The 21,196-nt window shown below is 56.8% G+C and overlaps 1 protein-coding gene across 6 annotated transcripts in view; it reads right to left on the bottom strand.

Moving 5' to 3' along the window:
• COL26A1 (collagen type XXVI alpha 1 chain) overlaps positions 1–21,196 on the bottom strand; it is a 247,439-nt gene that overhangs the window by 17,285 nt on the left and 208,958 nt on the right. For all 6 annotated transcript variants that reach the window (XM_068165441.1, XM_068165436.1, XM_068165435.1 and 3 more), the window contains 4 exons: positions 15,009–15,125; positions 14,159–14,311; positions 8,480–8,572; positions 3,458–3,519 (listed from right to left, as the gene is read on the bottom strand). In XM_068165441.1, coding sequence (XP_068021542.1) covers positions 3,458–3,519; positions 8,480–8,572; positions 14,159–14,311; positions 15,009–15,125 — 425 coding nt within the window. The remainder of the gene's footprint in view (positions 1–3,457; positions 3,520–8,479; positions 8,573–14,158; positions 14,312–15,008; positions 15,126–21,196) is intronic.

Here is a 21,196-nt window from a genome sequence, read left to right as displayed (position 1 = left end):
AGCAGCTCTGTGTCCTTCTGCTGGGGACACCAGAACTGGAGGCAGCACTGAAGGACAGCAGAGCAGAGCCAAGGGGCAGGATCCCCTCTGCTGCCCTGCTGCCCACCCTGCTCTGGCTGCAGCCCAGCACACAGCTGCCTGAGGGCTGCAGGAGCCCAGGGCAGAGCCTGCATTCCCACTTGGATTATGTTTCATAGCACCACAGAATGGCCTAGGCTGGAAAGGACCTTGAGACCATCTGCTCCAACCTCCCTTCTGTGTGCAGGGACACCTCCCAGTGCCCCCCTGTTTGGGTGTTGTAATGCACTGCAGGCTGCTGCTGCAGCATTTGAAGGGGGAGTGTGACAGGATGGGCCTTGCTCTCAAGAAGAAATGAACACCACAGATCCTGTGGCTGCCCCCCACCACTTTCCCCCTCTTCACAGCTGCCTCACTGGGTGGCAGGGACAAGCACATACCAGAAAGCTGATTGGATTGTGCAGTGGAAATGATTTTGAAGCTCTTCACTCACCCTCAGAAACACTTTCCAGATGAAGCCCAACCTGTGCTAATCATTCTGCTCCCTGGCTTGAGCCAATCCACGCAGGTCACCAAGGGAGAAGGAGGGCAGGGGCTCCACATGGCCACTAATTGAACTGCTCTGCAGAAACCAATCCAAATTCCTCACCTGCCCACCCAGCACAGCCCCAGCTAGAATCCAGCCTGGGAGGGAACAGTCTGGCTTCTTTACACCCACTGTGGCAGCTCCCCAGGATGACTTTTCCCACCCCAGATGACCTGGTTCAATCCCTTGGGGCCTGCAGCAAAGGAGACTTCTGCTCTGCTCAGCACCACTGGTAACAGCTCTGGGCAGCCTGATCCAGTGGGGGATGTCCCTGCTGGCTGCAGAGGGGTTGGACTGGGTGAGCTTTGCAGGTCCCTCCCAAGCCAGAACCATTCTCTGATTCTGTGATTTGATGGTTCTGTGATTCTCTGATTCAAGCCCCCAGAAGCCCCCATCTCAGTGCCCAGGGCAATGGGCTCTGAAGCCACCACTGTGAGGAGCCTCAGCACTGGCCTGTGGCCCAAGGAACTGGGCACTAGGGTTTAAAGGGGCACTCTCCAGTTCCAGGAGGGAGGCAGCAATCCTCACCATTAGCAGGTTGGTCCTTGGCAGCAGTCAACTCTAGCAGCTCACCACCAAGCCACACAGTGGCTGGACCTCCACAGAATCCCAGAGTGAGAGTTGGAAAGAGTCTCTGGAGATCATCCACTCCAACCCCCTGCTCCAGCAGGGCACCCACAGCACAGTGCCCAGCAGCACAGTGCCCAGGGGGGGTTGGAAGCTCTCCACACAAGGACACTCCACAACCTCTCTGGGCAGCCTGCTCCAGGCCTCCAGCACCCTCACACCAAACAACTTTCTCCTCCTCTTCACATCCAACCTCCTGGCCTCCACTCTCTGCCCCTTGCTGCCCCTTGGCCTGGCCCTGGGCACCACTCAGCAGAGTCTGGCCCCAGCCTCTTGCCCCCCACAGCTCCTTGAGCTCTTGCTGAGCATTGCTCAGCTCCCCTCTGGGGCTGCTCTTCTGCAGGCTCTCAGCCCCAGGGCTCTCAGCCTTTGCTCCTCCCAGAGCTGCTCCAGGCCCCTCAGCAGCTCTGCAGCCTCCCTTGGACTCTCTCCAGCAGTTCTCTGTCTCTCCTGAGCTGGGGAGTCCAGAACTGGACCCAGCACTGCAGATGTGGCCTCTCTAGGGCAGTAGATGGGGAGCAGAAGTTCCCTGCTGGCTGCACTCTTCTTCATGCACCCCAGGAGACCTTTTGCCCTCTTGCCCACAGGAGCAAAATGCTGGCTCCAGCTTAGCTTTGTCTCCCCTGAGACAACAGGAGGCCCAGAGACTCAGGTCTGATTCAGGAGGTTGATTGGGGCTGCCAGACAAGGTAGAGCACCCAGCAGTCTGGGCTCCATGTCAGTCATGCTGCATGAACAAAGCTGAAGTGTCCAGAAGCATCCTTTGCTCTGGGCAGCTCTCAGCAGTGCCTGTGGCTCTGTGCTGGGATGGGGATGCTCTGCTAGCACTAAAACCAAGCAGATTTCTGCTGTGCTGCATGGGCTACAGCAGGCTGCAGCAGCACAGAGCCTGCCTGTGAGATCCCTTCCACCTAATCACCTCCAGCCACAGCTGCCAAACCTCCTCCCACCTTCACATCTCTCTGGAGTTTCTGCTCCTTCTCCAGAGCATTGCCCAGCTGAAAGGGTTCTGCCACTGCTGGCCACTGCTGGCCACTGCCGGCCACTGCTGGCCACTGCTGGCCACTGCTGGCCACTGCTCCCTCAACCTCATCTCCTTTCTCTAATTTTGAGCAGTTCCAACCCTCCTCTTCTCAGGATCTAAGAGAAATCTCTCTGCTGACCTAATTAACCAGGGAGACCTCAGAGCAGCCTTCCAGTACCTGCAGGGGCTCCAGGAGAGCTGGGGAGGGACTTTGGACAAGGGCTGGGAGTGGCAGGATGAGGGGCAGTGGATTGAAGCTTGAGGAGGGCAGATTTAAGCTGCAGATTAGGAAGAGATTCTTTGCAGTGAGGCTGGGGAGAGCCTGGCACAGGCTGCCCAGGGAGGCTGTGGCTGCCTCCTGCCTGGAGGTGTTCAGGGCCAGGCTGGATGAGGCCCTGAGCAGCCTGTGCTGGTGGGAGGTGTCCCTGCCCTGGGCAGGGGGCTGGAGCTGGATGAGCCTTTAGGTCCCCTCCCATTCCATGAATGAATGAAGCTTTCTCTCTGTGCTCTTGAGTCACTTTTCCCTCTCTAGTCCCAGTGGAGTCCTTTGAAAGATCTGCTTAACATTAAGAAATATCCTTCCCCAAACCAGAGTCTCCTGGTGTCAGTCAGCCACCTCCTGGAGCCCTTTGGCAGCTCACTCTTCTTCATGCCTTCACTTCTTTCCACTCAGCAGCTCCCTCATCCCCTGTGAGTACTTACAGCAATGTGAGGGAGCTGCTCACACTCCAGGGTCACCTCCCCCTCCACACCTCTTCCATCACCAAATCCCCAAGCTGGTGGCAGTCTGTGCTGTTTGCTTGCCTGGAAAGTGCTGCTGCCCAGAAGCCAGGCTGAGCAAATTCCCCTGGGGGAGCTGGTGAGGTCCCAGAGATGCCTTTGGGATCCTTCTGTGTGTTCCAGAGGGAAGGCTGTGGGGTTTCTACCCCTGGGTGAGCAAAGCCTGTGTCAAATCCTGGGCATCAGCTCAGGGCACAGTGCAATGCTTTGACACAGCAGCAGCAAGATGTGCTCTGGTTAAGGGCACAGCTGCAAGGTGCAACCATTTCAACCTCTCAGCACAACTCAGAATGGAAGGAGGGGGAAAGAAAGTACTCAGATCAGCAAAGTTTCACAAGGAACAGAGGCAAGCTTTGGAAACCACTCACTCCCTGCAGCAAGCAGATGTCTCACACCTAACCCCCAAGCCCCAAAGCACTCACCTGTGATCCTGGGACTCCTGCAGGTCCTGGGGGCCCTTTGGGTCCTGAGGCACCTGGGGGCCCTGGTGGGAATCAGCGTTTGAGACAATTTTAAGGAGCTTCAGAAGGCAGAAGCCTGAATCCCACTTGCATCAACTTCCCTTCCTTGTCCTTTAGGAGCAAGCTCTGCACCAGGAGGGTAGTGGAACACTGGTACAGAGGCTTGTGGCTGGCCTTGGCTGAGTCTTGGTGCCAGGGTTGGGTTGATCAGATGGTGTTGGGGGATAGGTTGGGCTGGATGATCTCAAAGGTCTTTTCCAACCTGCTTAATTCTATCCTATCCTATCCTATCCTATCCTATCCTATCCTATCCTATCCTATCCTATCCTATCCTATCCTATCCTATCCTATCCTATTTCTATCCTATCCTATCCTATCCTATCTTATTCTATCTCTATTCTATTCTATTCTATTCTATTCTATTCTATTCTATTCTATTCTATTCTATCCTATCCTATTCTATTCTAGATGGCCACACCCAAAGAGTGGCTGTCCATGGCTCCATGTCCCAGGGGAGGCCAGGGACAAGCAGAGTCCCTCAGGGATCAGTCCTGGGACCAGTCCTGTTCAACATCTCTGTGGGTGCCATGGACAGTGGCACTGAGTGCACCCTCAGCAGGGTTGCTGATGACACCAAGCTGTGTGGGGCAGCAGACAGCTGGAGGGAAGGGATCCATCCAGAGGGAGCTGGACAGGCTGGAGAGGTGGGCACAAGCCAACCTCAGGAGGTTCAACAAGACCAAGGGCAGGGTCCTGCAGCTGGGTGGAGGCAATCCCAGGCACAAATGCAGGCTGGGCAGGGACTGGCTGGAAAGCAGCCCTGAGGAGAGAGCCTTGGGGGTGCTGGGGGAGGAGAAGCTCACCAGGAGCTCTCAGTGTGCACTTGCAGCCCACAAAGCCAATCAGATCCTGGGCTGCAGCAGGAGAAGTGTGGCCAGCAGGGCAAGGGAGGTGATTCTCCCCCTCTGCTCAGCTCTGGGGAGACCCCACCTGGAGTACTGCCTCCAGTTCTGGAGCCCCTATGACAAGAGGGATCTGGAGGTGCTGGAAGGTGTCCAGAGCAGGGCCAGGAGGATGAGCAGAGGGCTGGAGCTGCTCTGCTGTGAGGACAGACTGAAGGAGTTGGGGCTGTTCAGTCTGGAGAAGAGAAGGCTCCCAGGTGACCTCATTGTGGCCTTCCAGGATCTGAAGGGGGCTACAGGAAGGCTGGGGAGGGACTGCTCAGGATCTCAGGCAGTGATAGGACTAGGGGGAATGGAATGAAGCTGGAGGTGGGGAGATTGAGGCTGGAGGGGAGGAGGAAGTTCTTCCCCATGAGAGTGGTGAAGCCCTGGAATGGGTTGTCCAGGGAGGTGGTTGGGGCCCTGTCCCTGGAGGTGTTTAAGGCCAGGCTGGCTGAGGCTCTGGCCAGGCTGATCTAGTGTGGGGTGTCCCTGCCCATGGCAGGGGGGTTGGAACTGGCTGAGCCTTGTGGTCCCTTCCAACCCTGACTGATACTATGATACTATCCTATCCTACCCTGTTCTATTCTATTCTATTCTATTCTATTCTATTCTATTCTATTCTATTCTATTCTATTCTATTCTATTCCATTCCATTCCATTCCATTCCATTCCATTCCATTCCATTCCATTCCATTCTATTCTACCTTCTGTGCTCCTTTCTCTTGTCCCTTTTGTACAGGGGATGAGAGGGAGGCAGGGGGTGAGAAGCTGGCAGCTTCCCCTGGTGCTTGTGCTGTTTGTTAGTTGTAAATCTCTGTCCCTGTTGCCCCCCCTGGGTATTCTGCACACATTCCTTGCATCCTCCCCTGGAGTGCAGTTCTGGCTTGTAAGTACAGTTTCATTTGCTTCCACCTGAGCTGCTCTGGCAAAGTGAATGCTGGGGGGGAGCTTCAACCCCCCACAACTGCACATCCCACTGTAAATATGGATTCCAACCAAACACCCAACCCACCTGACACATCTGGGGCACTTTTCATATCAATAACAGGTTATTGAGATTCGTATTGGTTATTCCCACATCATTACTAAATTAAGGACCAATGCACACCCTTTAGCACACAGCCAGCCCAGCACCCAGACCGTGCTGGCACCCTCACAGGCTAGCACAGAGCAGCAGCTCCTCCCTCTCTGGGTGGAACTCTTTGTGAGTAAGGAATTCATTGCCTCCTCGACCAGAATGCTTCCTGCTGAGCCTCCCCCCGGGGCTGAGCACCCACCAGGGGATGCTCTCTGTCCCTGCTCTTCGTGGAACCATGGAATCAGCCAGCTTGGAAAAGACCTCAGAGATCATCAAGTCCAACCTCTCACCCAACACCTCCTGACAACTAAACCATGGCACCAAGTGCCACATCCAATCCCCTCTTGAACACCTCCAGGGATGGGGACTCCACCACCTCCCTGGGCAGCACAGCCCAATGGTGAACAACTCTCTCAGTGAAGAACTTTCTCCTCACCTTGAGTCTAAACCTCCGCTGGCACAGCTTGAGACTGTGTCCTCTTGTTCTGGTGCTGGTTGCCTGGGAGAAGAGACCAACCCCCACCTGGCTACAACCTCCCTTCAGGGAGTTGTAGAGAGCAATGAGGTCTCCCCTGAGCCTCCTCTCCAGGCTTGTGGTAGTTTTAGGCTATGCCTTTAACATTTATTCACAGATCTTGAACAGAAAGCAGCAAAATGCAAACACATCACTGCTGGGTGTGAAAAACGGAAATAAAGGCAATTCTAACCAATCCCCTTGGAGAGGTGAGGAACTTCAGCTGCCTGTACCACAGCAGGGTCTCTTAGTATCATAGTATCATAGCATCATTCAGGGTTGGAAGGGACCACAAGGCTCAGCCAGTTCCAACCCCCCTGCCATGGGCAGGGACACCCCACACTAGATCAGCCTGGCCACAGCCTCAGCCAGCCTGGCCTTAAACACCTCCAGGGACGGGGCCCCAACCACCTCCCTGCACAACCCATTCCAGGGCTTCACCACTCTCATGGGGAAGAACTTCCTCCTCCCCTCCAGCCTCAATCTCCCCACCTCCAGCTTCATTCCATTCCCCCTAGTCCTATCACTGCCTGAGATCCTGAGCAGTCCCTCCCCAGCCTTCCTGTAGCCCCCTTCAGATACTGGAAGGCCACAATGAGGTCACCTGGGAGCCTTCTCTTCTCCAGACTGAACAGCCCCAACTCCTTCAGTCTGTGCTCGCAGCAGAGCAGCTCCAGCCCTCTGCTCATCCTCCTGGTCCTGCTCTGGACACCTTCCAGCACCTCCAGGTCCCTCTTGTCCTAGGGGCTCCAGAACTGGAGGCAGTACTCCAGGTGGGGTCTCCCCAGAGCTGAGCAGAGGGGGAGAATCACCTCCCTTGCCCTGCTGGCCACACTTCTCCTGCTGCAGCCCAGGCTCTGGTTGGCTTTGTGGGCTGCAAGTGCACACTGAGAGCTCCTGGTGAGCTTCTCCTCCCCCAGCACCCCCAAGTCTCTCTCCTCAGGGCTGCTTTCCAGCCAGTCCCTGCCCTTCTCACTGCTTCGCTCTCTGTGGTGGTCTTCAGCTAAGCCTTTAAAATTTGGTCAGAGGTTTCAAGCAGAAGAGTGGCAAAGTGCAAACAAATCACTGCTGGGGGTGAGAAGGAAAACCAGAGATCACTCTGAACAATTGCTGCTGTACCAAAACTATCTTCCCTCTTTGCATCTCTCCTCTGCTCGCTTCGTGCTCTGCAGGGAGACAAATCTGCTGCTGCCTGGCCCTGGCTGCAGTGTTTTGGTGAAGTCTAACTGCTGCTCCTTCTCTGCTCCTTTCTCCCTTTTGACAGGGAGTGGGGGGCAGAGGGAGAGCTTCCCTGGGCTTCTGGACCAGCAGGGTTCTTGTGCTGGTTGTTCATTGTAGATCCCTGCAGCTATTGTAGCTCCTGGGGGTTTTGTACACATTCATTGCAGCCCACTGCAGACTGGAGCTTGCCTGTCAGTACAGCTTCCATTTGCTGCCAGCTGGGCTGGGCTGGGCTGGCAAAGGTGATGTGGGGGCAAATTAAAGATGGTTTTCGTTACCATCTTCTGGAGGCCATGGCTAGCTTGGAGGAGGCCCTGGGGAGACCTTATTGCTGACTACAACTACCTCAAATGAGGTTGTAGCCAGCTGGGGGTTGGTCTCTTCTCCCAGGCACCCAGCACCAGAACAAGAGGACACAGTCTCAAGCTGTGCCAGGGGAAGTTTAGGCTGGAGATGAGGAGAAAGTTCTTCACTGAGAGAGTTGTTGGCCATTGGGATGTGCTGCCCAGGGAGGTGGTGGAGTCCCCATCCCTGGAGGTGTCCAAAAAAGGACTGGATGTGACACTTGAGCCATGGTTTAGTTGTCAGGAGGTGTTAGGTATTAGGTAATAGGTTGGACTTGATGATCTCTGAGGTCTTTTCCAACCTGGCTGATTCTATGATTCTATGGCTAAACTGTTAAATATTGCCTGAATAGAATCACAGACTCACAGAGCTGTCAGGGCTGGAAGGGAGCTCAAGGCTCAGCCAGCTCCAACCCCCTGCCATGGCCAGGGACACCTCACACCACAGCAGGTTGCTCACAGCCATATCCAGCCTGGCTGCAAACACCTCCAGGGATGAGGCTTCCACCACCTCCCTGGGGAACCTGTGCCAGGCTCTCACCACCCTCCTGGGGAACAACTTCTTCCTCACAGCCAAGCTCAATCTCCCCACTTCTAGTTCTGATCCATCCCCCCCAGTCCTATCCCTCCCTGACACCCTCAAAAGTCCCTCCCCAGCTTTGTTGGAGCTCCCTGCAGATCCTGGATGAGGTCTCCTGGGAGCACTGCTCACTCCCACAGCCAAGGGCAATTCCAGCCATGCCAAACCTACCTGAGCAGGCTTGGGGCAATTTCCCACACCAATAAGAAGTCATTAATATTGTTATCACCATTGATAGCTGCCATGCTGTTCCTGTCATGCACTCCTACACTCCACAGCAGCAGCTCACTCAGGTGTCTTACCTGGAGGCCCAGCAGGGCCGGGGGCTCCCCGTGGTCCTGGCAGGCCGGCCATGATGGTGTCGATGACGGTGGAGGCCAGCTGGGGCTCTCCATCTGTGTGAGAGAGCAGAGCAGTTAGTGCTGGGCTCCAGGCCTCCTCCCCAGCCTCCTCTGGTGCCTGCTGCTGGCCAAGGGCAGGCAGAGCTTCAGCTTGTCGAGTTTGGGCTCTGGGAGCAATTGCAGAACACAGAATGAAGCAGGTTGGAAAAGACCTCAGAGATCACCAAGCCCAACCTCTCACCCAGCACCATCTGATCAGCTAAACCATGGCACCAAGGGCCTCATCCAGGCTCTGCCTGAACACCTCCAGGGATGGGGACTCCACCACCTCCCTGGGCAGCACATCCCAAGGGCCAATCTCTCTTTCTAGGAAGAACTTTCTCCCTAACACCCAGACCAAACCTCCCCTGGCACAGCTTGAGACTGTGTCCTCTTGTTCTGGTGCTGGCTGCCTGGGAGAGGAGACCAACCCCCACCTGGCTACAACCTCCCTGCAGGGAGTTGGAGAGAGCAAGAAGGTCTCCCCTGAGCCTCCTCTTCTCCAGGCTAAGCAACCCCAGCTCCCTCAGCCTCTCCTCACAGGGCTGTGCTCCAGACCCCTCCCCAGCTTTCTTGCCCTTCTCTGGACACCTTCCAGCAGCTCAACCTCCTTCCTAACCTGAGGAGCCCAGAACTGGACACAGGACTCAAGGTGTGGCCTCAGCACTGCTGAGCACAGGGCACAAGGACTTCCCTGCTCCTGCTGGCCACACTCTTCCTGCTGCAGGCCAGGATGCCCTTGGCCTTCTTGGCCAGCTGGGCCCCCTCTCAGAAGTGCCTTTCTCCACAGCTGGAGGCCACCACGCAGCAGTGCTGTCCCTCTCCTCTTGCCCATGATCCCAACCTTACTCATGTCTCCTGGCACTCTCTTTAAGCCATGATATTCAGGGGAACCCTTTGCAGCAGGAGACTGCAAACCTCTGACTGCTGGGCTGATGCCAATCCCAAGTGACAGCAGGGAGATCAGGGGGGGCTCTGCTTGCTCTGCAGAGGCCAGCCTGAAGGGCAGGAGGTGCAATCCCCAGCAGTGTTAGCAGACACATCCTGAAGCCTTTTCAGCTTCTGGAGTGGTGTCAGTGAGAGGGAGAGGACTTCAGGCTGGCTGTTCAGAAGCAGTTCCTGGGGAGAGCTGTGAAGCTGTGTGCATGCCAAGCATGAGAGCCTCTCTCTGCAGTGCCCTCCTGGCAGCAGCACAGCACAGGAACCATCCCCCTGAGCACCAGCATCTCATGCCCAGAGCCCCAAAGCAAACAGGTATTCCTTTGACTGTTGTTTCCAACCCCATCCATCTTCCCAGCCCTGAGACAAAGCAGCTGAGGCTGTTTGCATGGTCAGAAGGGAAGGTGCCCCAGTGAAGTGTGTAATCCAATTAATCTGAGTTCTATTTGACCATGTCAAAAGCCATCACAGCTGGGGAGGGAGATGGAGCTGGGAAATGAGCATCCAGCACCAGTGAAGGCAGTGACATCTGCAGAGCCTTTTGTGTTTAAAGAGCAATTGGTCAACAAATCCCAGTGCAGGGGGAGAGAGGATGGGCTGCAAGCAGCCAGGGTTTCATTTCTGCTGGAGCCAAGCCAGGGAGAAGGATTTTGGGTTAGGAAACATTCCAGCTAAATGGCACAGCATTGCCGTGGCAGAGCTGCTCCCACAAATCCACCCATCCTGACTTTTGACTCAGAGTCATTTAGGAAAGGAGATTCCACAGCTCTGGCACAGAAGAGAGCTCTGCTCAGCAGCCTCTCAGCTCAGCAGCCCCTGGGTTGGCTTCTGCAGCACACAAGTGTGGACATGCAGGAAGCCCAGAGTGGCTCCCTGCTCAGCTGCCTGCCCAGGCACAGCTCAGCCCAAGCTTCCCCTCCAGGCTCAGCTCTGAATGAAGTACATTCAGGTTTGGGTCCCTCACCCCAGGAAGGACACTGAGGGCTGGAGCAGGGCCAGAGAAGGGCAACAGAGCTGGGGAAGGGTCTGGAGAGCAGGGCTGGGGAGGAGCAGCTGAGGGAGCTAGGGGTGTTGAGCCTGGAGCAGAGGAGGCTGAGGGAGACCTCCTTGCTCTCTGCAGCTCCCTGAGAGGAGGCTGGAGCCAGAGTTGGGCTCTGCTCCCTAAGCTCAGGTGACAGAAGGAGAGGAGATGGCCTGAAACTGTGCCAGGGGAGGCTTAGGATGGAGGTGAGGAAAAATTTCTGTGCTGCCAGAGTGGTCAGGGGTTGGCACAGGCTGCCCAGGGAGGTGATGGAGTCCCCATCCCTGGAGGTGTTCCTGGGGCCATGGCACCTGGGGCCAGGGTTGGGTGGCCATGGTGGTGCTGGGTTGGTGATTGGGCTGGGTGACCACAGAGGTCTCTTCCAACCCAAGCCATGCAGTGGCTGTGTGCAATGGGATGGCAGGCTTAAACTCCAAGCCTCACATTCCTTAAGGGCCTCTCTCCAAGCTCCCATCTCAGCAGGGAGGACTCCTGCTCCCCACACACAGGGCACACCCCGGGGCTCTCTGCGGCTGGAGGCTGCCAGAGCAGCTACAAAGCAGTTACAGCAATAAATGGGAGCAGGACCCTTCCCCTCCCAGCCACCTCCTGTGCTGCCCCAGGCCCTGCTGGGCACAGGGCTGTGTCCTGTTTCAGTGCTTCTGGGCGCACCAAAAGCAAAGGCAGGCAACTGTCTGCATCATGTGAGAAGGTCTGGGAGCAGAGTCTGCTCCAGGAGCTTTCCAAGCCCTGGCCAAGCCAGGAGGAAGAGCACAGCAGCCTGGCCTGGGCAGGTATGAGCACCTCTGCTCTCTGGAGGAGAGGGCAAACACCCTGCAGAGGGCAAAGCTGAGGGCACAGCAAGGTCCTGCAGGAGGCAGTGCCATCTGCTCAGGCAAAGCTCCTCACACACAGCTCTCACTGAGGGCCATCGGTGTGCTCTGCTACCAGAAATGCTGCTCCCTTCCTCTCCTGCTGCCTCTTTGCTTCCTCTGCTCTGTACTCTCTTCCCCAGGAAGGGCTCTGCGTAGCAGCAGGCACTGGGATGTCACTTTGAGCATCTTTGTCCTGTCTCCCCTTTCCCCAGGGAGGTGCAGGGCACACTGCTGAGCCTGCTGTGCCCTGGGGTCTCTCTCTTCCAGCTGCTACAACAGAGTGGAGTCAGCTCATGAGTCCTCTGCAAAGGGAAACCTCTGAGATGAACAAAGGACCTCTGTGGAGAAGGAGCTGGGAATGCTGGGGGACAGGTTCCACGTGAGCCAGCAATGAAGAAAGCCAATGGGGTCCTGGGGGGCATGGAGAGAAGTGTGGCCAGCAGGTTGAGAGAGGCTCTCTACCCACTCTGCTCTGCCCTAGAGAGGCCACAGCTGGAGTGCTGGGGCCAGGTCTGGGCTCCCCAGTTCAAGAGGGACAGAGAACTGCTGGAGAGAGTCCAGGGCAGGCTGCAGAGCTGCTGAGGGGCCTGGAGCAGCTCTGGGAGGAGCAAAGGCTGAGAGCCCTGGGGCTGAGAGCCTGCAGAAGAGCAGCCCCAGAGGGCAGCTGAGCAATGCTCAGCAAGAGCTCAAGGAGCTGTGGGGGGCAAGAGGCTGGGGCCAGACTCTGCTGAGTGGTGCCCAGGGCCAGGCCAAGGGGCAGCAAGGGGCAGAGAGTGGAGCCCAGGAGGTTGGATGTGAAGAGGAGGAGAAAGTTGTTTGGTGTGAGGGTGCTGGAGGCCTGGAGCAGGCTGCCCAGAGAGGTTGTGGAGTGTCCTTGTGTGGAGAGCTTCCAACCCCCCCTGGGCATTGTGCTGCTGGGCACTGTGCTGTGGGTGCCCTGCTGGGGCAGGGGCTGGGCTGGGTGAGCTCCAGAGGTCCTTTCCAACCTCTCCCTGCTGGGGTCTGGGACACAGCCTTCACAGAGTTACATTTCCATCTCTTGCTCTTTTCCCTAAAATTTGCCCCAGCTTGAGCACGCTGCAGGGCTCTGGGCTGGCTGCAGGCCACAGCTGATCCACTCACCCCCCAGCAGCAGATGAAGCAAGAGCTCCCTGCACAGCAGCCCAGCTTGCACAGCACTTCAGCTTCTGCCCTACACCTAAGGCTTGTGAGGGCCAAATGGCCTTGATTTGTTGTGACAGGATGGAAATGAAGCAAGCCTGTCATCATTTCTTGCTGCTACCTGATCTGGAGGGAGGCAACTGGGACCAATTTCTTCAGCACAGCACAGGGAAGCTGTGAGAAATGATTTTTCTCCCCACTCTTTGGCTTCTGCCTGCTGATAAACATTGCCAAGAGGAACTTGTTGTGATTACCACAGGCAGATGCATTAACCATCCTCTTCAGGCAGGAGCAAACCCTGCTCCACCACTGCTGAGCTGATTGAGCTCTCTCACATCACCCCAGGCCCACATGCCCATGAGCTGGAATCTGCTTCCCTCTGCTGTCAGCAGCTGGGATCCTGTGTTGATGGCTTTCAGATGTGCTCCATGCAGAGCACAAATGCATTCAAATGAAACCTGCCCAGAGCTCCCAAGGCCAGGCTTTATTGGCTGTGCAGGAGCAGCTTCCCACCAACCCAGGCCAGGCAAAACCATGCAATTGTTTGGCTTGGAAGAGACCTCCAGGATCACCCAGTCCAACCTCAACCCAACCCCACCATGGCCACAGGCTGCTGGAACCCCTCCAGGCATGGGGACTCCACCACCTCCCTGGGCAGCCTGTGCCAGTCCCTGACCACTCTTGCAGCAGAGAAATGTTTCCTCACCTCCAACCTAAGCCTCCCCTGGCACAATTCCAGGCCATTGCCTCTCCTCCTATCACTCATCCTAGGGAGAAGAGACCAACTCCAACCTCACTGCAGCCTCCTCTCAGGGAGCTCCAGAGAGCAATGAGGTCTCCCTCAGCCTCCTCTGCTCCACCTGGCTCCAGCCTCCTCTCAGGGAGCTGCAGAGAGCAATGAGGTCTCCCTCAGCCTCCTCTCCTCCAGGCTCAACACCCCCAGCTCCCTCAGCTGCTCCTCCCCAGCCCTGCTCTCCAGACCCTTCCCCAGCTCTGTTGCCCATCTCTGGATCTGCTCCAGCCCCCCCAGAGCTCTTCTTGGAGTGAGGGACCCAAAGCTGACCCTGGACTCAAGGTGTGGCCTCCCCAGTGCCCAGTGCTGGCTGCCAGTCTCTAGCCTAGTGCTGCTGCCACACCACTGCTGGTCCAGAGCAGGGTGAGGATATTCCTGACACAGGCAAAAATGAGGAACTCAGTCACAGCTCTTCTGGACCCATGAGTGAGAAGAGGGTTTGGGGCAGTTATGCTTGTTCCCCACACCTGCTCTGCTGGGTTCAACACAGCTCTGAGGAGGTAAGTTGGTGTCCTCCCAGCTTCCAGCATGAGTAGCTGCTGTGCAGAGGGTCTCTGGTGAAACTCAGAGCTCAGCAGGATCATGAGAGGCAATGGGTAGAGAAATGCAGCAGAGGTGAACCCCTCTGGCCTCTAAGCCTTACAGGTTTCACCTTGAGCAGGACCTTCCAGGAGACACACAGAGTGGCTGCCCAGCTGCCCCCAGGGAGGGCAGGGCTCTGGCAGGGAGGTGGGAGGAAGGTCTGGGCTGCTCCATGCCTGCCCACCCTGCTGCTGTCCCACTGAGGAATGGCAGCCAAGGAGCAAACTTACTTTCTTTCTCAGCTGTGGGCTGCAGTGAGTAGAGGACTCCTTGCTGGAAGGTCAGAGGAAGGCTTGGGGTGGCTGGGGGCCCTGGGGGCCCTGGGGGCCCTGGGATCCCAGTTTCTCCTGGAAGTCCTCTTGGTCCTTGAGGTCCCAGCAGCCCTGTGCAGAGGCAGGGGAGGATGTGTCAGTGCCTATGAGGCCACCATGAAAGAGGGCAGTAAGAAGACAAAGCTTCTGTCCTGGGCCACTCTCAAGCTCCAGAGCTCCCTTGAGCACAGATTCACAAGGCTCAGCCTCTCAGGTGGGTACAAAGCACAGAGCCTGAGCTCTGCTTCCTGCTGTGTGGCATGGCCTGCACCAAAGGGTTTGGGAGCACACTGGGGGTGCAGCAAGCCTGCTGGCTGAGGCATGGGCTGCCCTCTGCAAGAACCCTGCCAGCCTTCTGCTCCCCTTCCCCTCTGCAGCATCTCCACTTTGCCATCTGGCAGCCTGCACAGAGAGGGAGGGAGATCAAACAGGCACAGAGGGGGAAGCAGGGAGTGGTCTTCTCCAGGGGTGACAGAGCAGAGACTGAGCAGGATGGGGAGACAGGAGCCTGCTCTGCACCCCTCTGGGACAAGCTCCCTCCAGCTCTGCAGGGCATCCCAGGGGCTGTCATTGCTCCTGGAGGAGCTTGCCTGCTCTGAGAGCTGCTGGCTGATCCCAGTGCCCAGGGGACTTGCTGGAATGGATTCAACACCAGCTCAGATGCTCAGCATCTTGTGTTTCTGCAGCCTTTTATGATCTGTTGGCACAGGGCATTTGGCTGAAGTGAGTTATCTCCCACCCTGGAGCACTGCCCTGCTCCAGCACTCACCTGGGGGCCCTGCTGGGCCTCTCTCACCCGGTTGTCCCTTCTCTCCTTTCGGCCCTGGTGGCCCTGGAAGACCAGTTGGTCCCACTGGGCCTGGAGGACCAACCTGTCCTGGCAGCCCTGAAATCATTAAGAAAGGAAATTAATCAGAGGTCAGGACACTGCTGAGGTCAGAAGGTCTTTAGCAGCCTAGAAAGCAGGAGAAGGACTCAAAATGCAGGAGGGGAATGTGGAGCTCTGCACAGACAGGGTGGTCCTGGTGGCAAGAGCTGGCTGGTGGGGGGGTGCAGAAGAGTCAGCCTGGAGCTTGTGCTCCCCTTTGTCCTCCAGTCTAAAGAAGCAAGCATGTCCCTGTGCTCAAGGCCACCCTACAGAGTCACAGAGTCCTTTTGGTTGAAGAGACTTTGGGGCTCACCAGGTCCAGCACTGCCAGGGCACCGCTGGACCCTCAGCATCACATCTCCATGGCTCTGAAACCCCTCCAGGGATGGGGACTCCACTGCTGCCCTGGGCAGCCTGGGCCAGGCCTTGACAAATGTTTTGGGGAAGAAATCCTTCCTCATGGCCAACCTAAGCCTCCCCTGGGGCAGCCTGAGGCCATTTCCTCTTGTCCTGTCCCTGGTTAGCTGGATGTGCCCCTCCAGTGTAGCTGTGCCCCTCCAGCAGGGCTGTGCTGGTCAGAGCTAAACTGAGGCCAAGCTGTCCCTGTCCCCAGCTCTGAATGGCTCTGGGCAGGCTCTGGCTGACCCCTCAGGAACTCCTTTGCAAGCTTCACCCAGCCCCATGCCAGCTGCCTGGTGGTGCCAGTGTCTCAGAACACAGCACAGCTAGGAGCAAAGGCAGAGCAAACCTTGCCTCCCACTTGCCTGGGCTGACCCCTGCCTGCCCCCAGAGCCTCTGCCTCAGCTCTGTCTCTGCTCCCTGATGTTTGCTCTCATCTGCCAAGAGGACCTCTCTGTGCCCCAGCAGGTTGCAGCCCACTCCTGAGCTGCCTTAGATCTCAGATCAGCAAACTGAGAGCTGAGCAAACTCATCTGGGAGCAGCCCCACCACAACCCCAGCCCAGCAGGATGCTCCTTGGCAAGGCTTCTCCAGGCCCCAGGGAGCCTACCCAAGGTTCAGGCAGCATTGCAGTGAGAGAGTGAGTGCTGCTGCTGCTGCTGCCACCAAACAAACCCTTCCTGGTGGTTTCCTTAGACTAAGGAATATCACAACAGCAACTCCAGAGTGTTCTGGAGGAAAGCTCTGGGCCCTTGGCTCAGGGAAGCAGGAGCTGCTTGGGAAAGATAGTGTCCAAACAGCAGGGAAGCCTTCAGTGCCTCAGAGGGGTGGTGAGCTGGTCTGCCTGCCCACAGCAAAGCAGAGGCAGAGCCCAGAGAGCCAGAGGGTCCTGAGCTACCAAAGATCAGAGAACCAGAGACTGCATCAGGCTGGAGGGGACCCTCTCTCTAGCTGTGCTGGAGTGCCTGCTGTGGCCTCTCTCTGTCTCACCTGGAGCTGTCATCTTCGTCAGTGGCCCCAGATTTCTCCAGAACACAACTTCAGTGAGGATGGCTGAGGAGGCTTGGGGCCAGGGAGGAGCTCAGGAGGGTTTGGGTCAAGGAGGAGATGAGAGGAGGGTTTGGGTCAAGCTGAAGCTCAGGACAGTTGTGGCTTCATTTTGGGCTGCTCCCTCCACAGCTGCTGCCTGGGCTGGGCAGGGCAGGTGACTTTCTGCCCCTTGCCTCTGCTGCCAGTTGGCAGGTGACCCCCCCCTTGGTCTTCCAGGTGTTCAGAACAGGCTTGGATGTGGCCCTTGGAGCCATGGGTTAGTTGTCAGGAGGTGTTGGGTGGCAGCTTGGACTCGATGACCTCTGAGGTCTTTTCCAACCTTATTGATTCCATGATTCTATGATTCTCACCCTGCTCACCCAACGTGCAGGCAGCAGGGACACCTCCACCTCCATCAGGTTGCTCAGGGCTCCATCAGACTTGACCTTGAATGTCTCCAGGAATGGGCAACCTGTTCCAGTGTCACCACCCTCATGGGGCAGAACTTCCTCCTAATGTCCAACCCAAACCTCCCCTGCTCCAGCTTCCAACCACTGCCCCTTGTCCTGTCCTTCTAAGCCCTTCTAAGCAGTCCCTCTTCAGCCTTCCTCTAGGTCCTCTTTAGATATTCAAATGAAGCTCTAAGGTCTCCCTGGAGCCTTCTCTTCTCCCGGCTGAACAGCCCCAGCTCTCTCAGCCTGCCCCCAGGGGAGAGCTGCTCCAGCCTCTGATCATCTTTGTGGGATCCTCTGCACCTGCTCCAGCAGGTCCAAGTCCTTCCTGTGCTGGAATCCCCTCAGCTGGCCCCAGCCCTGCAGGTGAGGTCTCCCCAGAGCAGAGCAGAGGGGCAGGATCCCTCTCTCCAGCTCTGGCCAAGCTGCTTTGGATGCAGCCCAGGCTGCCCTTGGCCCTCTGTGCTGCCAGTGCCCATTGCTGGCTCCTGCCCAGCTTCTCCTCCAACAGCACCCCCAAGCCCTTCCCTGCAGGGCTGCTCTCAATCTCATCACCCCCAGCCTGGACTGATATTGATCATTGCCCTGACCTAGGTGCAGTTGGCCTTACTGAACCTCCTGAGGTTCAATTTGATATCTGAAGGGGGCTACAGGAAGGCTGGGGAAGGACTGCTCAGGATCTCAGGCAGTGATAGGACCGGGGGAATGGAATGAAGCTGGAGGTGGGGAGATTGAGGCTGGAGGGGAGGAGGAAGTTCTTCCCCATGAGAGTGGTGAAGCCCTGGAATGGGTTGTCCAGGGAGGTGGTTGGGGCCCTGTCCCTGGAGGTGTTTAAGGCCAGGCTGGCTGAGGCTGTGGCCAGGCTGATCTAGTGTGAGGTGTCCCTGCCCATGGCAGGGGGGTTGGAACTGGCTGATCCTTGTGGTCCCTTCCAACCCTGACTGATACTATGATACTATGATAAGTCAGAGGAAGACCTTGCAGAGTTCCAAGTTCAGTGCAGTCAGAGCTCAAGTTTTAGGCTCTGCACTGTCTGACTGTGACCATCAGAGAAGTCATTTGCTGAGAAGCCTTAGCCCTGTCCTTCCCCAGCCCTGGTGTCAGAGGAGGTATTGGAGCCTCCAAGAGCATGCCTGGAGAAGGTGCTGCATTTGGGGATTGGAGAAGAGGGGATGGGAATAGGAGAAGAGAAGGAAACCAGAATCAGAGAGAGAGAGCTTTGATTGGAAGAGGCTTTGAAGGTCATGAAGTGCAACCATGCACCTAAAGGAAACTGGCTGGCCTGGGCTGGCTCCCACCCTGGCTGTTGGACAAAGCACTTGGGGCAACAAACCTTGTGCCAGCCAAACATTCACCCAACAGCTCTGCATTTGTCAGGAAAGGCTGAGAGCCTGGGGGTGCTGAGCCTGGAGAAGAGCAGCCCCAGAGGAGCTCAAGGAGCTGTGGGGGGCAAGAGGCTGGGGCCAGGCTCTGCTCAGTGGTGCCCAGGGACAGCACAAGGGGCAGCACAAGGGGCAGAGAGTGGAGCCCAGGAGGTTGGATGTGAAGAGGAGGAGAAAGTTGTTTGGTGTGAGGGTGCTGGAGGCCTGGAGCAGGCTGCCCAGAGAGGTTGTGGAGTGTCCTTGTGTGGAGAGCTTCCAACCCCCCCTGGGCATTGTGCTGCTGGGCACTGTGCTGTGGGTGCCCTGCTGGAGCAGGGGCTGGGCTGGGTGAGCTCCAGAGGTCCCTTCCAACCTCATCCATGCTGGAGTTCTGTGAATTGATCTCAGGGCTTAGTTCCTATTAGGTTGCTCACCCTTAGGTCACAACCTGCAGGCTCTCCTGGAGCTCTTGTTCTGGGCCTCACCTGTCAGGTGATGCTGCACTTGGCAAGCTCAGGCAGGGGACTAGGAGCCCATTTAAGAGAGGAAGAGCCTTTGGTGCCAGCAGCTCCTCCACCCTACCAAACCCCTCCAACACACCTGGAACTTTATTGCTGTGAGTTCCTCCCAGCAGAGAAGGAAGAGCAGAACTGCAAGGCTGCCACACTGTGCTGCTGAGCTGGGTCAGAGCATCTCCTGCCTTCCACAGTCAGCCTCAACCCTTCAGTTCAACCTCTGTAAGTCACTGCTGTGAACTTCTGCAGACCACAAGCCATCACTTGCTGCCAGCATCCTCAAGCACCCTGCTGCAGCAGAGCCAGAAAGGAACTGGCACTTCCTCCCCTGGGGGTGGAAAGTGCTGCAGGAAAGGCTGGGAGAAGCAGCAGCGAGCAATGTGTCAGGGAAATGCTCACCCTGCTGCCAAAGGGAGTTACCAGCAGGGAGGAGACAAGTGCAAAGGGGAGAGGAGAGGGGAAAGGCCTCGGGGGGAGAGGGGGAGGGGAAGGAACAGCCCCAGCCTTCTGCTGGCAGAAAGCAGTGCAGGGGCTCTCAGAGAGCTGAAGCCCATGGTGAGTGTCTGTCCATGGTGTCTGGCCCATGGTGTCTGTCCCATGGTGAGTGTCTGTCCCATGGTGATTGTCTGTCCCATGGTGTCTGTCCCATGGTGTTTGTCTGTCCCATGGTGATTGTCTGTCCATGGTGTCTGTCCCATGGTGTCTGTCCCATGGTGTCTGTCCCATGGTGAGTGTCTGTCCCATGGTGTCTGTCCCATGGTGTCTGTCCCATGGTGAGTGTCTGTCCCATGGTGTCTGTCCCATGGTGTTTGTCCATGGTGAGTGTCTGTCCCATGGTGTCTGTCCCATGGTGTCTGTCCCATGGTGTCTGTCCCATGGTGATTGTCTGTCCCATGGTGAGTGTCTGTCCATGGTGTCTGTCCCATGGTGTCTGTCCCATGGTGTCTGTCCCATGGTGATTGTCTGTCCCATGGTGAGTGTCTGTCCCATGGTGTCTGTCTGTCCCATGGTGAGTGTCTGTCCTCTGACAATGTACAAGAAAGCCATGAGGCAAAGCAAAAGCAGCAGCAAGAAGGCAGAGGGGGAGGGCCCTGCTGCTGGAGACCACATCATAGTCTCATAGTATCATAGTATCAGTCAGGGTTGGAAGGGACCACAAGGATCAGCCAGTTCCAACCCCCCTGCCATGGGCAGGGACACCCCACACTAGATCAGCCTGGCCACAGCCTCAGCCACCCTGGCCTTAAACACCTCCAGGGACAGGGCCTCAACCACCTCCCTGCACAACCCATTCCAGGGCTTCACCACTCTCATGGGGAAGAACTTCCTCCTCCCCTCCAGCCTCAATCTCCCCACCTCCAGCTTCATTCCATTCCCCCTAGTCCTATCACTGCCTGAGATCCTGAGCAGTCCCTCCCCAGCCTTCCTGTAGCCCCCTTCAGATCCTGGAAGGCCACAATGAGGTCACCTGGGAGCCTTCTCTTCTCCAGACTGAACAGCCCCAACTCCTTCAGTCTGTCCTCACAGCAGAGCAGCTCCAGCCCTCTGCTCCTCCTCCTGGCCCTTCTCTGGACACCTTCCAGCACCTCCAGATCCCTCTTGCAATAGGGGCTCCAGAACTGGACACAGGAGAGGTGCTCCAGCCCTCTGCTCATCCTCATGGCCCTTCTCTGGACACAAATCACATGTGCTGAGACCTGGATTTTCTTCCTGGCCCTGTCACTGACCTGCCATCAAGCCATCAGCTGTTCCCTTTCCTTGCCCAAGGCTGCTGCTGAGCAGCAGCAGGGCACACCCTGCCTGTATGGAGCTCAGCAAAGCTATGCCCAGAGCACCCCCAGTGCCCTGCAGGCACCACTGGGATGACAACAGTCTTTGCTCCAGAGGGACAGGGAGCTCTTGTAGCCAGGGAAGCCAGTGGTGTCCTGGGGGGCATGAACAGTGGGTTGGACACAATGATCTTGAAGGTCTCTTCCAACCTGGTCCATTCTATTCTATTCTATTCTATTCTATTCTATTCTATTCTATTCTATTCTATTCTATTCTATTCTATTCTATTCTATTCTATTCTACCCTACCCTACCCTACTCTATCCTATCCTATCCTATCCTATCCTATCCTATCCTATCCTATCCTATCCTATCCTATCCTATCCTATCCTATCCTATCCTATCCTACCCTATCCTATCCTACCCTATCCTATGAACCAGTGTGGGCAGCAGGTGGAGGGAGATTCTTCTCCCCCTCTGCTCTACCCTAGGTAGGCCACATCCAGAGTCCTGGGTCCAGGTCTGGGCTCCCCAGTTCAGAGAGACAGTGAACTACTGTCCAGG

This window comes from Melanerpes formicivorus, unplaced genomic scaffold, assembly GCF_026170545.1.
Source record: "Melanerpes formicivorus ecotype bairdi unplaced genomic scaffold, bMelFor1.0.p_v2 SCAF_88, whole genome shotgun sequence".
In the NCBI taxonomy this organism is placed as follows: Eukaryota; Metazoa; Chordata; class Aves; order Piciformes; family Picidae; genus Melanerpes; species Melanerpes formicivorus.
This window is presented reverse-complemented; position numbering and strand designations above follow the sequence as displayed.